Source organism: Alexandromys fortis, unplaced genomic scaffold, assembly GCF_014885135.2.
Source record: "Alexandromys fortis isolate MF-2015 unplaced genomic scaffold, M_Fortis_MF-2015_v1.1 scaffold_60, whole genome shotgun sequence".
Lineage (NCBI taxonomy): Eukaryota > Metazoa > Chordata > Mammalia > Rodentia > Cricetidae > Alexandromys > Alexandromys fortis.
This window is the reverse complement of record NW_026067946.1, coordinates 10,238,332-10,253,309: the sequence shown is the minus strand read 5'-3', so window position 1 is coordinate 10,253,309 and position 14,978 is coordinate 10,238,332. Positions and strand designations below refer to the sequence as shown.

Here is a 14,978-nt window from a genome sequence, read left to right as displayed (position 1 = left end):
TTCAGTGGGATTCTTTCCTCTGTGTGTCACCACTGGGGATGTGGGATTTGGCCAGTGATTTTTCTCAGTTCATTCAAAGATTGTAACAGTCAATTTAGAGTCTGATCTGAGCATGTGATTAAAAATCCTCAGTGCTTATACACTGTTTTGGGGGCCGTTTCCCTGGAGTTCTCTTTCTAGTACTTCTGAATCCCTGGGCGGTGGTCCTGCCTGTTGAACATTGGAAGGACTTGGTCCTGGTGGACCTTTAGAATTCTCTGCCCCTGCTGATATTGCCTGCATGTGTGAGCCCCCAGTTGCAGTAGGGTATACTGAAGAGTGGGGGAAATGTTATTTCATTTTGATTTTGACATTTCCCAAGCTTTCTCTTCCCAATGTATTTAATTTTCAGAAAATAAGCCACGTCCTGTGGCAGAGCCAGAGGAATACTTATTTCTTGGCAGGAATACGAGTCGGTAGAAACATTTAAAAGGTACATTACAGCTATCAGTATATGTAAAACATTTTTCTAGACTGCTAATGAAAATCTACAAAGATATCATTTGCCGCCAGTGAACAAATTTGGACATTTAATGAGTCTAGGAGAGCATTGTTGTGGGGTACTCACCAGAGAAGACTGCTCGGACATGGATTTAAGTCAATAGGAAGTCTGTATTAGCCAGCCGGCTAGGTGTTCAGGATCCCAGTGTAGCACTGAGCCTTTCTCAGAGGAGTTTTTAAGCACAAAACACATGTTCTGGGTTGATGTACTTTAGTTAAGAAGAACAGTTATCCAGAAACAAAACTACATAAGCTATAAAGCAAGATTGGTAATTTAGAGACTTTCCCAGAACTGTGTGAACTTTGATGGATTGGGTCTTTGTTTTCATTTTAGCTGGTGATGTTGTCTCCATGCTGAGTTTTACAGCCTGAATGGTGGTGCCTCCATCATGGAGTCAGTTGTGCTAAGGTCTGGGGTCTGTTCAAGTATTCAGAATAGTCTGGTGCACTTGCATAGTGGAGGTAGTGTTTGTGAGGCCCTGACATTGAGTTAGGAGCTCGTGAGGTAGACCGAAGAGGGGAGGGGAGAAAGAATATACAGGTGCACTGTGTGTATGTGTGTGCACATGCTTGTGTGTACTGTTGGTTGATTATTTGAATGTGATACTGGTGTTGTAATTTTAAATCTTTTTTATTTGATTTGAAATTTGAGAACTGAAATAAAAAAACACTTGCATCATTTCATAGCAAGTAAATAACTCTCTACGACTAATTAGTTGAGTGGTAGCTCTTTTAATTAAAGTGATCCAAAAGGCTAGCGTTTATTTCATTTAGTTGAATTTGCTTCTGATGCTTGAAGAAAAAAGGAGTCCCCAAATGCTCAACCGTGAAAGAAGCACAGCTACTGCCATTCTAACCTGTAAATAAGACAACTCTTATCCTCATCACATCTGTACGTCTGCTGTGTGTTTCCGGAAAAAAGCACTCTTGCATATGCTTTCCTTCTTTCTTGGCGTGTTTAAAAAGCACTTGGGGATTTTTAAAAAGTAAATCCATTCGGATCTAGACTCTGTGGGTATGTTCTTGGGAAGTCCAGTATGTTAAAGAGAAACAGAAGTGCCCATTTCTTCTCTCTGCAGTTGTCTCTTGTGTTGTTTATGTGTGGGGACTCAGTGGATGTCAGGCACAGAGACATTGGTGTGTCCCTTGGTTTCCTCGTGTGCTCTAATTGGCTAGGAAGCCGTAAAGTTAATTTCTGTATTTGTGAACAGTAGCTATACAGCTCTTCAAAAAATTCTAGTACAGATCTCTTTCAAACCACTTTTATCTTCACAACCCTCCTCCCTCGATCCCTCTAGTGGTGGATTGCAGGCATTGCACCACCACACCCAACTCTTAATACTCTTCCCAGGGCTTTTCCTATCAGATACTGCTCTTTTTTCTAAGTTGGTGGGCAGGGTAAGGGAGTAGATATATTAAAATCAACTGTAGTAGTTTGTGAGCATAACTTCTGGGTGTGTTTTGTTTTTACAGCCGATTTATTTTGCATATTCCTAGCGAGGAACGAGATAATGCAATCCGAGTTTGCTTCCAGATTGAACTCGCCCATTGGTTTTACTTGGATTTCTACATGCAGAACACACCAGGATTACCTCAGTGTGGGATAAGAGACTTTGCCAAAGCTGATATCCTTTCTGTTGTTATAATGATAATCTCTCATTCTTTCTAATAAAATATTTTAGCACAAATTTCCATTTGCCTTTCTTGTAGTTTTTTAACCTCTAGAGAAAACATAACAAAAATAGGTGTGTGATGCACTTTTTTTTGTTCTTATTTCTTACAATACCGAAATATGCACTGATTAGGAGTGAATTTTAGAAATAACTAGCCTATTTATGAGACAGTTCTGGTTCTTACTCTTGGTGTGCTGTTTAACCAGGTAATCAATCAAAGAAACTGTTCTTTATAAGACACAGCTTGGTCAGATGTAGTGATGCATGCCATTAATCCCAGCAGTTGATAGGTAGATGGAGGCAGGCGAATCTCTCAGTTCAAGGCCAACCAGGGCTACAAAGAAACCCTGTCTTAAAAACAGACCAAAAACAAACAAACAAACAAAAAAAAAACCCAGTTTGTTTTAATGTAGTGGTTATAAGAGGTTTACCTGAATGTTTAAGATTATAAATTAGCCAGACGATGGTGTTGCTCGCCTTTAATCCCAGCACTCGGGAGCCAGAGGCAGGTGGATTTGGATTTCTGTGACTTCAAGGCCAACCTGCTCTACAAAAGCTAGCTCCAGGACAAGCTCCAAAGCTACAGTGAAACCCTGTCTCTAAAAACAAAAACAACAGCAAAAAGATTATAAAATAAACTTTTCTACGTGGTCAAAAAAAAGATAGGTTGCTGTATTAAATGTTCTCAGACTTTAAATGGGGTAGAAAGATTTTAGACAACACACTTTTAAAGGAGATACAGAGTTTCCTTTGTAGATACAAACAAGGAGTGAACAGAATTGCAGAGTTGGAAAATTCTAGAGAGCCTCTTAAATCTTGAGCGAGGTGATTTGAGTTATTTAGTGTATACAGTTCTTAGCCATTCAGTGTGTGTTGCAGTGAATATGCCCCCACAAAATCGGTGTGTTTGAGCTAGGCTTAGAGCAGGTACAAATGACCCAAAAGACCAAACTAAGCTTCCGGTCACTTCCCAGATCCATAAAATTAGGGCTTCCTGGGGCTCTATAGAAAATAGATAGCAGTGTTTTAGAGATGTGAACATGGCAAGTATTTGAGCAAGCTCATCGTGTGAAAATGACATCCAAGATGTGGTTGGTTGGTGACCTGAGCCATAGGCAAGCTCTGGTACTTAAGAGGATAGGGCTCCAGAAGAACACTGTCAGAACAAGTGCTTAAACACTTGATCGAGTCGTTGTGTAGAGGTTGGTGATGCGTCAGAGAGAAATGGGATTGTGTTGAGTATCACTTTAGCTGAAGGCTTGGCGGCTAGTCTGCACAGACAGGAGACCTTGCTTGTAAGAGTTATAACCGAGCTGTGGGGAAATTATTAATAACAAAACCCTTTGTTTTGGTCCTCTTATATAGACTTTAGGTTTTTCCAAAACAGCTGTTGTCTTGGATTTCTGAATAAGAATTCGCTCATGGGTGTACTTGTAAGCTTTATACTTAATCCTAGTGTTACAGACATAAAAAAAGTGATACAGACTTTTTCTTTTTACTTAGTTATATGGGGAAGGAAGCTTTTGAGAAGGAACTCAGCTTTGTTAAATAACTGAATGGTATCTATGTGCCGGGCGATTTGCAGTGAACCAGGCAGGCTTGCCATTAGGGTCACGAGAGAAACGAAGATGCTCGCAAAACACGTGAGAAGTAGAAGAGCGTTCAGAGGACAGAGAGGAACCATACCAGATCCTGAGAGTGACCCCTAGATCATGAAGTCATTTGATTTCTTTGGTTCCCAGTTCCTTTCTTAACCTAATAAATAATACGTGAATGTTGCCTAATCAAAGAGTAAATTTGGAAATCTTGTTGAGGATGGGTCTGCCATCTAGGAAAGAACCAATATATGTTAAGGATTGCGAAGAAAAATATTTCGAGGTTAGATAGATGGGGGGGGTCATTTTGGAAGAAAAGCATCACAGAGTGAAAAGTGAGATGTTTTCGAGTAAATGGGAGAGAGGACGCTGGAAAGACTCCAGTGCAGTATGCAGGGGTTTGGGTGTGTCTGAAAACAACTATAGGTTTGCTTGGGAGGTTTTGTTTCATTTGTGTTGGTTTTGTTTTTGTTAAACTATTTTGGGAGAGGCAGAGTCAACTTACAGAGAAAGTGAAAGAATGTGTGTGTGTGTGTGTGTGTTTTGTTTTTGTGGTAAATTAGTGACTTTACAACTCAGATTTTTTTTTCTTTTTGATTTTTTTTTTTCTTTGTGTAGCCCTTGCTGTCCTGAAACTTGGTCTGTAGACCAGGCTGGCCTTGAACTCACAGAGATCGAGATCCGCCTGCCTCTGCCTTTTTAGTGTTGGGACTAAAAGCATGTACCACCATCACCCAGCCAAGAATTTTTAGTGACTATAGAACCAGACTTTTACAAATATATTTATTTACTTTCTAATTATGTGTATATGTGTGTTAGGATATGCATTGGGTGCAGGTGTTTAGGGAGGCCAGAAGCATCAGATTCCCTGAAGCTGGAATTACAGGTGGTTGTGAGTCCCGTACATAGGTGCTGGGAATCGAACTCAGGTCCTCCGGAAGAGCAGTATGTGCTCTTAACCACTGAGCCATCTCTCCAACCCCTAAGCCAGACTTTTATTGGGAAGTGATTTCAGTATTTTGGTCTCTGAGGGATCACAGGTTCATAGGATGGTTAATATATCTGGAGTAAGCCTTTAAAGCACAAAACAGTTACATGGAGATTGACTGTGTTTGTCTTTTAGTTATGATGTTATACGTGGTTGACCTCTTTGGATTTGTAGAGAGCCATTTTAGTTCTTACTACAACCATAAAACTAAAACTTCGAAATATATTATAGCTCATGAAATTATGTTTATGATAGAAACTAAATATGCTTTCATTTTGCCCAAACTTGTCACTGTAATTAATAGTGCTCATTTAAAGGTTCTCTTGAGTTTCTGCTCCATTTGCTATAGAATATTCCTTTTTCTCATCATTTGACTCTAAAATTTCAATTGTTCCTACTAGCCCATAGGAATCAAAATAGCTTAAGTGTCTGGCCTCAGAAATAAGTGGTAGTTTTCATATTTGTGGTCATCATACGTAATTGAAAACATATTCATGACTCATGTTTTAGAGTTAATATCTAAATAAAACAGGATATATAAGCTTTTAGGGGCTTGAAGACCATTACAAATAGATCCCCAGATTAAGAAACTGTCCTGAATTGTGATTTTCTGCACAACCTTCATCCTGTTTTAGTGATGGTGCCTTTGATGCTTAGGGCATCAATAGACCGAGTGTACAATTTTAGAGATTGTTTTTGTTGTTAATTTCTCTAGTATTTTACACTGTTCTACTTCTTAGATATATACTTAAATTTCTTCTGAAACTGAGACCCTCATTTTCCTTTATAAACTATAGTAAACTGTTAACTTAGCATGAACTATTATGAAATAGACACATGTATATATGTGGTAAAGAACTTCATCAATGTAGTGTGTACCCTGTGCCTTATCCTACTCCCCAGAGTTCCAGGACCTAACTCTATGTTCCTGGCATGTCCTTCCTTTGGTCGAATGGAGGCCTTTCTCTCATGCTGTCGTTTTTGGTGTGCTGACTCTGGCATGGATTTGACTCAACAATGAGCATCTGAGACAGTCACGATTTCTGCCTTTGTATTCGTTAGCTTGGGAGTCTAGTGCTGACTATTAGAAGCATAATTTGGATCATGTCTAGATTAAATACAAAAGCTAATGAATTGTTCAAGGAAAACGAGTGTGCTGGGATTAGTCTAACTTGCAAACTTGAATAATTTTATGCAAAATAGAGTTGATTTAAATAAGTTTGTTTCTGTGTGTAATTTTGTGAAGTTTTATTTTAACTTCTGACTCCGTGTTAGTGTTTGAGTGTACGGGTTTCTGTGGAGGCCAGAAGACCCCTTGGAGTTGAGGTGTGTGGCTATGAGCCCCAGATGTGGGCACTGGGAGCTGGACTCTGGAGGGCGCTGTGAGCACTGAGCGTCGCTCCAGCCGTTCCCTTGTTGTAGCTTCTTAGGCTGGCCTAAGGGAAAGGCAGTTTCCTTAACATTCTCTATACTCTTCAGTCATTGTCCCTTTCTGCTGCCGCAAGGTGAAGATGTGGAAAGGATTTTGGATGAATGGAAGGAATATAAAATGGGAGTGCCAACCTATGGTGCGATCATCCTTGATGAGACGCTCGAGAATGTGAGTGCACTGATCTGAAGACGTCAGCCATTGACTGAGGTGTTCAAACATCCTCAGATTCTTAATTTTAAAGAACTAAACTTCGGATGTCTTACCTGCATTCTGTGTGTTTGCTATGGCTTAGTGTAAAAAGCTGTGAGTTTGTTATTGAGACAGTTTAAATATGAAATGTGTGTCTCTTCATGCTAGCATATTTACCATCTCAGAAGATGCTGGGCCCAAATGTTGTGCGTAGTTTGTTGGTAAATAATTACCTGAAGTACGGAGAAAAGTATCTTTGGGGATGGAAAATGGGAAAGGAAACTGGATTTCTTTGGGGTTTGTTTTTGACTTCCTGCTTGTTTGTAGGTACTGCTGGTTCAGGGATACCTGGCAAAATCAGGCTGGGGGTTTCCAAAAGGAAAAGTGAATAAAGAGGAAGCACCCCACGACTGCGCCGCCAGAGAGGTGAGTGCCTTCCATTGGCGGTGAGTGTGGCTGCTAGCTTGCTGAGTCTTAAGTCTCTTTTAAGCTCTGGAGAAAGCTTAGTTCTTTTTCTGAAATGTGAATGCATGGTTTAACTAGAGACAACCGTTTGGACTACAGGAGATGGTTAAGAGCAGGGACCCGTGTTTGATTCCTACCACCTACATGCTACCTCACAGCTATCTCTAACTTTAGTTGCAATGGATCTGATGCCCTCTGCTAGTCTTTTTGAGTACCAGGCAGGCTACTTCCTGCTGGTTGGGTACCTAAAGAAAATTTAAAATTATGATCAAGTCATGACTGGAGTAAGTATACTGTGAGGCTTGGTCATCTCGGGCAGCAGTCTTGAATCCGTTCTGGATGTAGAACTCTAACATCTGGGTGACCAGTACCTACTGGAGATTTCTCAAGTGGTCTTCTTGATCAAACCTGGATTTTTCTTAACTCAGAATGAATCCATATCCTCTCATTTTCTGTGGAAACAAAAGCAAAACCTCTTCTCCAAAGTAGCATACCTTTTGACTTCAATTTTGATGTCAAGGTATTCTCAAAGTATCTATCTTGGATTAATTCAGCAGCATTTATAAACAAATAACTTTTGGCAGCTGTTGCTCCTTCCTCAGCATTCAGACAATTCAAAGAGAACATAACATACAGTATCCCGACTCTCTGTGTATTTTCATCTTTATGTGGCTTAATATTAACCTCTATATCTTATTTTTATTGTATAATTTTTGGCTTTTTGAGACAGGGTTTTTCTGTTTATCTTTGTCCTGGAACTCCCTCTGTAGGCCAGGCTGTCCTTGAACTCACAGAGATCTGCCTGCCTCTGCCTCCCAACTGCTCATATTAAAGGTGTGTGCCACCACACCTTGAATTCACAGAGATCTGTCTGTCTCCTAAGCGGCAGGATTAAATGTGTGTGCCACAAAGGATATTAGATTCAGAGTTTTTACTTTGTTCTTTTTTTTTTTTTTTTAAGGGGGTAAGTGCTGTGGGACAATGGCTTGTACCTTGTCAATTGTATTTTAATAAAATGCTGATTGGCCAGTAGCCAGGCAGGAAGTAGAGGAGGGGCAACAAGAACAGGAGAATTCTGGGAAGAGAAAAGCTTGGTCTGCTGTCCTGATCTGGAAACAGAGCAAGCAAGATGTAACTGCCTCGCTGAATAAGGTACCGAGCCACGTGGGTTAATATAAGTTATAAGAGTTATAAGAAGCCTGAGCTAATGGGCTAATCAATTTATAACTAAAAAATAATAAGGGCCAGACAATGATGGTACACACCTTTAATCCCAGCACTTGGGAGGCAGAGGCAGGTGGATCTCTGTGAGTTCGAGGCCAGACTGGTCTACAGAGCTAGTTCCAGGACAGCTAGGGCTGTTAGACCAAAAATAATAATAATAATAATAATACATTAAAAAAATAAGATACTGTCTTTCTCCCCCCTTTGCTTTTTGGGGCCATATCTACCTTCATTTGTTCTGTCCACTTTTAAAGCATATCTCTGGCTCTGTTCTTTATAATGGTGTCTTTTCTACTTTTTGCTTGAAAATTGAATGTTTTCTTTGACAGAACATTTCGACCTCTAACTGTATTCTTTGTTCTTTTATTTCTTTTTCATTATCCAGAAAAATGTAGGGTCTGAATTTTTCTAAATATTTACATGTTTCTTCTCAAAACTCAATCTAGCCTTTTACCTGAGCTATAAGATAAAGTCCAATCCTGCTCCACCCCCAGCTTAGCCATTTAACAGAGTCATTCCTTGTCCTCTGAATTTGATTGTTTCTAAAGTTTGAGTGAAATTCTGCCTACCCAAACAGCTTCTTCTCTCCCTGCCAATTGAGACCCCAGCTCGGTGCATCTCTGGATTAGTTACTTTTGTTTGGTGAGACAAAGTATGTGTCACAACCACTTGGTTGAGGAAGAATTGACTTTGGTGTTCACTGTCAGAGCCTTGGTTAATCGTGGAGAAGGCATCATTGTGGTTCTGGGCATCTCAGCTGGTGCCTGTCTATGTACTTACTGAACCTAGAGGCTCAGAGCATGGTTGGTACCACGCTGGTTTAGGCTTCAAGATCTCACCTGTTCTCACCATCCAGCTCTACCTCCTGCAGGCTCCACAGCCTCTCACATAGCACCATGAGATGGAGGCCAAGTGCCAGCCAGCATCAGCCTGTTGAGGACATCCCAGATGTAAACGCAGCAGCATCTGAACGGTTCGGGTTCCTTTCCCTGTGCAGTTCTGTTGCCACGCAGCCTCGAAGGAGGGAGTGGCTCTGTAAAAGGAAATTCCAAATGGGTGAATCTCCATTCATCCTTATTTAAAATTCTCTTTTTCTGGTTAGCTCTTTAATGGTCCCTGAACCTAAACAGCAACTATTGTTTACCATTTGCCTTTAATGTATGGAAAGTCTGCCGTTGGCTTTTTATCCTGCCCCACATTTTACCCGACCTTTGAGATTTGTTCCAGTTCAGGCTGTATTTATGTAAAAAGCCTAGCTACTTCAGAAAAGCCATTTAGCCACTCAAATGTATTAAAGACGGTCACTTTGAAGAACTTCATAGCCAGAAGCAGCGGAAATTTGATTCTGAGATATTTTTGAGCTGGTGTGTTTGATGCAGTGGTGTTTACTACCTTGTTTTAGTTTGGATGTAGTTTATTAGTGAAGAAAAAAAGTTACAGCTCTTAAAAGGCACTGGTGTAGGGTCTGAGGTGTAGCTCAGTGTGCAGAGTGCTTGCTGCCCAAGCAGGAGAGCTTAGTTTGGATTGCCAGTATACACCAGTTTTTATATGTGTGCCAGCAATGTCAGTTCAAGCAACAAATTCTTGTCATCTGCAGAAAAAAGACGTAGCCAGAGCTAAACCATATTAAGTCAGACCCAGAAAGATAAATTCATTCTCTCTCCTTTTGGAACCCTAGACATTATATTGGTTCATTCAATCATGTGTACATGTGCAGGATATGAACAAAGTGAGTTCGGGGAATGATTGGAAATGCTGAAGGGGCTCGGGGAGAAGAAGGAAGATGAGGTTATGAGCGTGGTCAGAGAACACTTGCATAGAATGCCTTTCAGAAAACCGCCATGGGAAGGAAGCATGCTGGGAAGAGAGGGCTCTGTAGGTAAGAGCACTTATGCTCAAGTCTACGGTCCAAGTTTACATCTTCAGCACCCATGAAAGATGGGAGAGATGGGATCACAGGCCCACGGAGCAGGTGGCCTTCCCTTTGGTAGATTTTTTTTTTAAAGGCAAGCCTTGTTTTTTAATCCTGAATTTTAAATGATTGCCTTTGCCTATAAGCTTAGGGAGTTGGCTGGAAGGTTTAAAAAAAAGTAAAGGTACTGTTTACTTTGCTTGAGTTGACTTACAACTGACAGGGTAGTTTAAACTGCAGAATTTATTTCCTTGCAGATCTGGAGTAGAGATCCAAGATTAGAGCTCCAGCTATTTGGATTTCATTGCAGGCTTTCTTGCTTGCTTGTAGGAATCTAATTTCCAGTGGTGTGTCCACGTGGGCTTTCCTGGGTATGTTTGGGTATTGTCCAGAGAACTGTTGTGGTCTTTTCTTAACCAAAATCAGGGTCATATGGTTAAGAACCTCATTTAACCCAATAAGGTTAAATAACCTCCAATAGCCCCTCCTCCATATAGTCACAAGGGTTACAACCTAGAGTTTGTTTGTTTGGGTTTCTCTAGCTGTTCACTCTATAGACCAGGCTGGCCTCAGACTCAGAGATTCGCCTGCCTCTACCTCCAAGTACTGGGATAAGGGCTTTTGCCAGCACTACCTGGCCATCAGCCTAGGAATTTTTCAGGTTGTATTCATGCAGTTGCCTTTTTTTTTTTTTTTTTTTTGGTTTCATTTAGGAGTACTAAGAGTTGCAGCCAGTCCTTCTGCCACTTGGTGGCGCTACAGTGTAATGCAGGCAGCACTGTCTGAAAGCAGCCAAGCAGTTAAGTCCTGGCTGATAGGTAGTCAGATTGTTAGCAGTCCTTTGCCTATAGTTTATCCCTGCTTGATCTGTTCAGTTTTTACTTGTCTTAGCATTACATTGGGGGGGGGGGGCTTTATCCTAATTTCCTAGCTTCGGGTTAGATTTAGGATGATGCCTTCGTCTGTTTTGTTTTGACACCATCTCAATCATGTAACTAGCTACCCTTGAGCTCATCTTCCTACCCACCTCAAATGTTTAAAATTAAATATTTTATCCACATTTATTTCCAGGTCTTCGAAGAAACTGGTTTCGATATAAAAGACTATATTTGTAAGGATGATTACATCGAACTTCGAATCAATGACCAGCTTGCTCGCTTGTACATCATTCCAGGAGTTCCAAAAGACACAAAGTTTAACCCCAAAACCAGAAGAGAAATTAGGGTATGTAAGAGTTAAGAATATTGGTGGGTTGCTAAACAGAATCCCGATTGAAAGACGCTGGGGTGGTTTTAGCTCCTTCTTGCTGGTAATCAACTAGATGCGATTGTCTTGTTTCAGAACATTGAGTGGTTCTCCATTGAGAAGTTGCCCTGTCACAGAAATGACATGACGCCCAAGTCCAAGCTCGGCTTGGCGCCTAATAAGTTTTTTATGGCCATTCCCTTTATCAGGTATGTTTATTTCTCAAACTGTAAAACTGTCCTTGGTGCTGCTCTTTATTCCAGGTTTGTTTGTGTTTAATGAATTGTTCATGTTCCCCTAGACCACTAAGGGACTGGCTGTCTCGAAGATTTGGAGATTCCTCGGACAGTGACAATGGTTTTTCTTCAGTTGGCAGCACACCATCTAAACCCACTGTGGAAAAGTTGAGGTACAGAGATGTCCTTGTGAGATGGTGGCTTTCTGGGGTTTTCAGTCTAACACCATTTGCTTCTTGAGTCAGAGCAGCTTGAGAGCCCTAGAAGCTCTGTTGTGTCTCAGTTTCTGTCGTAGATAGTCTTTAGAGGTTTCTGCTAAGATGAAAGGGGGTAATTCGTGGAAAGACACTTCAGGCACGTTTTAAAATAGTCCACTCGAGAGGACATCAACTTCAGAATAGCAGGAAAAGGAGAAGAGTGTGTGTTGAAGATTTAGTTTCTGGAGGTGATTGAATGGGGTGCGTTGAGGTCTCTGCTGCACAGGAGGCGGGAGATACTGCTGAGTAATTTGTTAGAGTCGGTGACAGCTGTTTGAACTTTTTACAGAATTTTGCATGCAAATGAATGTGTATGTTCATGTAGGTGTGTGACCGCATGTGCACATGAGGAGGTCTAAGATTGGCCTCCAGTGTCATTTAGTTTTGTGTGTTGATTCATGGCCTCTCGCTGGTCTGGAGTTCTCAGGATTATGCCTGTTTTGCCTCCCCAGCTGTGGGATTACAAGCACACATCACCAAACTTGGCCTTTGTCTGTGTTCTGGGATCTAACTGAGGTTCTCGTGTTTGTACAGCAAGTACTTTACCGAATAAGACATCTCCCCAGCTTGCTCTCAGCTGTGTTATGAAGAGGGTCTATTAATTACATGGTGTGGACTGTCATTGACATTTACTGGTTTGGAACTCGGTACAGACTTGGAAAGTAACTTCGTTAAGTGTGCATAATATAATTTTATTAAGTTTATTTTGTGTAGGTGTGTACATAACATGGTCTGTGTCTGTGTGTGTGTGTGTGTGTGTGTGTGTAGAGGGCAATTTGCAAATAGTTCTCTTCTACTGTGTTGGGTCTCTGGGATCAAACTTAGTCATAATAAGCCTTGGCAGCAAGGACCTTAACGTATGTTTTCTCATTAGATTTCTCATATGATCTCATAAGCAGCTTGTTATAAGTTTTTTTTTTGTTTGTTTGTTTTTTTTTGCCAGAGTTGTGGTTTTACTTTGCTTCTTGTTTTCCTTTTTTTTTTTTTCTAATTTGGTGATCTTCTTAATCTAGGATTTTAATCTTTAAAAAAGCAATAAGACTATATCACATTTATAGTTATACATTTTAAATAGGTGCTATTCTATTTGTGTTGGTTTTACAAGGAAAAGACATTGGATTAAATATCTCAGGAATCATTCTGTCTTTCAAAATTTATATTAATTATTATAAAGACACGCTAATAGAAATAAGTGAACAGTATGACAAGTCAGGAAGACGAGACTATAGCCAAGAGTATAAAAGCAGCTATTCCCAAGAAGTCATAAGTGGAGGCTGTGCATGGCTGGGAAAGTCTCCAGCAGCCTGTGCTCGAGTGTCTGCTCTTGTTAGGAGCAGAGGTGATTGCAGGCTTTAGCTACTTTTTATACTTCCTTTAGAGGCAGTATTCTATTCAGTCTCACAGTCTGTTATGTTGGAGGAAAGGTCACTGTTTTGCCTTTTGAAAAGGTAGAATTACGGAAACATATCCTAGTTTGATTTTTAAAAACACTTCGAGACAGGGTCTCACCTGTAGTCCAGACTGGTCCAGAACTCAGCATATAGACACTACTGGCCTCAACAGTCCTCCTGCTTCAGCCTCTCAAGTGTTTTAATTATAGTCTGGAGCCATCAGATCCAGCTCTGTAAGTTTTACATGGAAAAAGGAATTCTGAAAGGTGTCTGATAATCTTATGTTCTTTAGGGTACTGCTTATGTGCAGGTGTGGGATGCTCCTGAGTGAAATTCTCTAGAGTAGTGTGTATGTGCAGCAGCAGTGTTCAAAATGAAACATTCTTCGTTAGAAGGCTGTCTGCTTGTGTCTGTGTGTGTGCGCATGTAGGCCTGCAGCGGTCAGAAGACAACCTTTTGGAGTCAGTTCTCTCCTTCGGCCATGGGTTTCAAAGCTTGAACTCAGACCATTAGGCCCGCACAGGGCGTGATTCTACCTGCTGAACCAGCTCCTAGTCAGTCCCCAGATCAAGTATTCTAACATAGGACAGACAGACCAAAGATGGGCTGATTTGATGCATGCGTGCTGGGGTGGTGGAAAACACTGGCAGTCTTTTCATTCAATAACTGTGCCATTTTCTTTCTGTAAGAGTCAAAGCTATATTGTGTATATTATAAGCCTGCAACATATTAATGTCACTTCTAAGCAGAGATCTTCCATGGTGTTCCTGGTTTGATGGCAATGTTGTGTGTGTTGTGTGTTTAGAACCAAGGCTGTGTAGCGGTTGGGTAATGAACAGGCCAACAGATACCTCAGACTCCTTGCACATGGGGCTTTGAGGTAGCTCCTGGTTCTACACATTCAGAAGTCTTTACCATTGCAGTATTTTGTATCTCTTGTGATTTAAGCAGCTGTGCTCTGGAAAGTAACCTAATTTCTCAGATCACATATAACATTGGTAGGGGCTGTAACCAACCTATTTATCAGATCCCTTACTGAGCCATCTGGAAAGAATGCGCTGTCCATCCCGTTAAAAAGAAAATTCACATACATCATTTCACTGCTTCAACTAAATTTACAAAGACCTGTCTTTTGATTTAAAGAATATAATTACTTATAGGGATGGTATGGTTTGAATAATTCAGAAAGGATAGGTTGTTAATGTAAGAAAAATTCATTAGCACCAATATAGCTGGCAAAGCTGATCAGAATCTCTGCTTTACCTGGACATTTAGGTACATGACTTTAATACCAGCACTCAGAAGGCAGAGGTAGGAGGATTTCTGAGTTTAACGGTGGCCTGGCCTACAGAGCAAGTTCCAAGACAGCCAGGACTACACAGAGATACTGTCTTAAAAAAAAAGGGGGGGGGTTTCCTGCTTTTATAACTTAAGGAATTGTGGGGAAAGGTAAATGATTTTTTAAAAAAGTAAAATAGATAGTTTTTAGGTTGGTTAAACTGACGACTTTTAAAGAGCTGCAAGTGAAAATCTCTTATTTTTTAAACCTTGGTGTAGTCGAACAAAATTCCGCCACAGCCAGCAACTGTTTCCTGAAGGTTCTCCTAGTGACCAGTGGGTAAAGCACAGGCAGCCATTGCCGCAGAAGCCACATGGTAACCACGCAGAAGGGGCGTCGGACCCTTTCAAAACAAAGGTGAGGGCGTCACTGAATCCTTCCACATGCTTTGATTATTCCACTTCGAAATCATTTTCAGCAGAGGAATTATGTGTACTGTTTAGAAGAATTCTGAATTGTTGAGCAGTTGCCCATGGTTCCAGCTTGTGACTT

At 40.8% G+C, this 14,978-nt stretch overlaps 1 protein-coding gene across 1 annotated transcript in view; it reads left to right on the top strand.

Annotated features, from left to right (window-relative positions):
* The window catches only part of Dcp2 (decapping mRNA 2), a 38,670-nt gene that overhangs the window by 10,152 nt on the left and 13,540 nt on the right, over positions 1-14,978 (top strand). Inside the window, exons 2-8 of the mRNA XM_050149269.1 lie at positions 2,014-2,165; positions 6,269-6,396; positions 6,745-6,843; positions 11,090-11,242; positions 11,360-11,472; positions 11,565-11,672; positions 14,705-14,843. Of these exons, the coding sequence (XP_050005226.1) occupies positions 2,014-2,165; positions 6,269-6,396; positions 6,745-6,843; positions 11,090-11,242; positions 11,360-11,472; positions 11,565-11,672; positions 14,705-14,843 (892 nt within the window). The remainder of the gene's footprint in view (positions 1-2,013; positions 2,166-6,268; positions 6,397-6,744; positions 6,844-11,089; positions 11,243-11,359; positions 11,473-11,564; positions 11,673-14,704; positions 14,844-14,978) is intronic.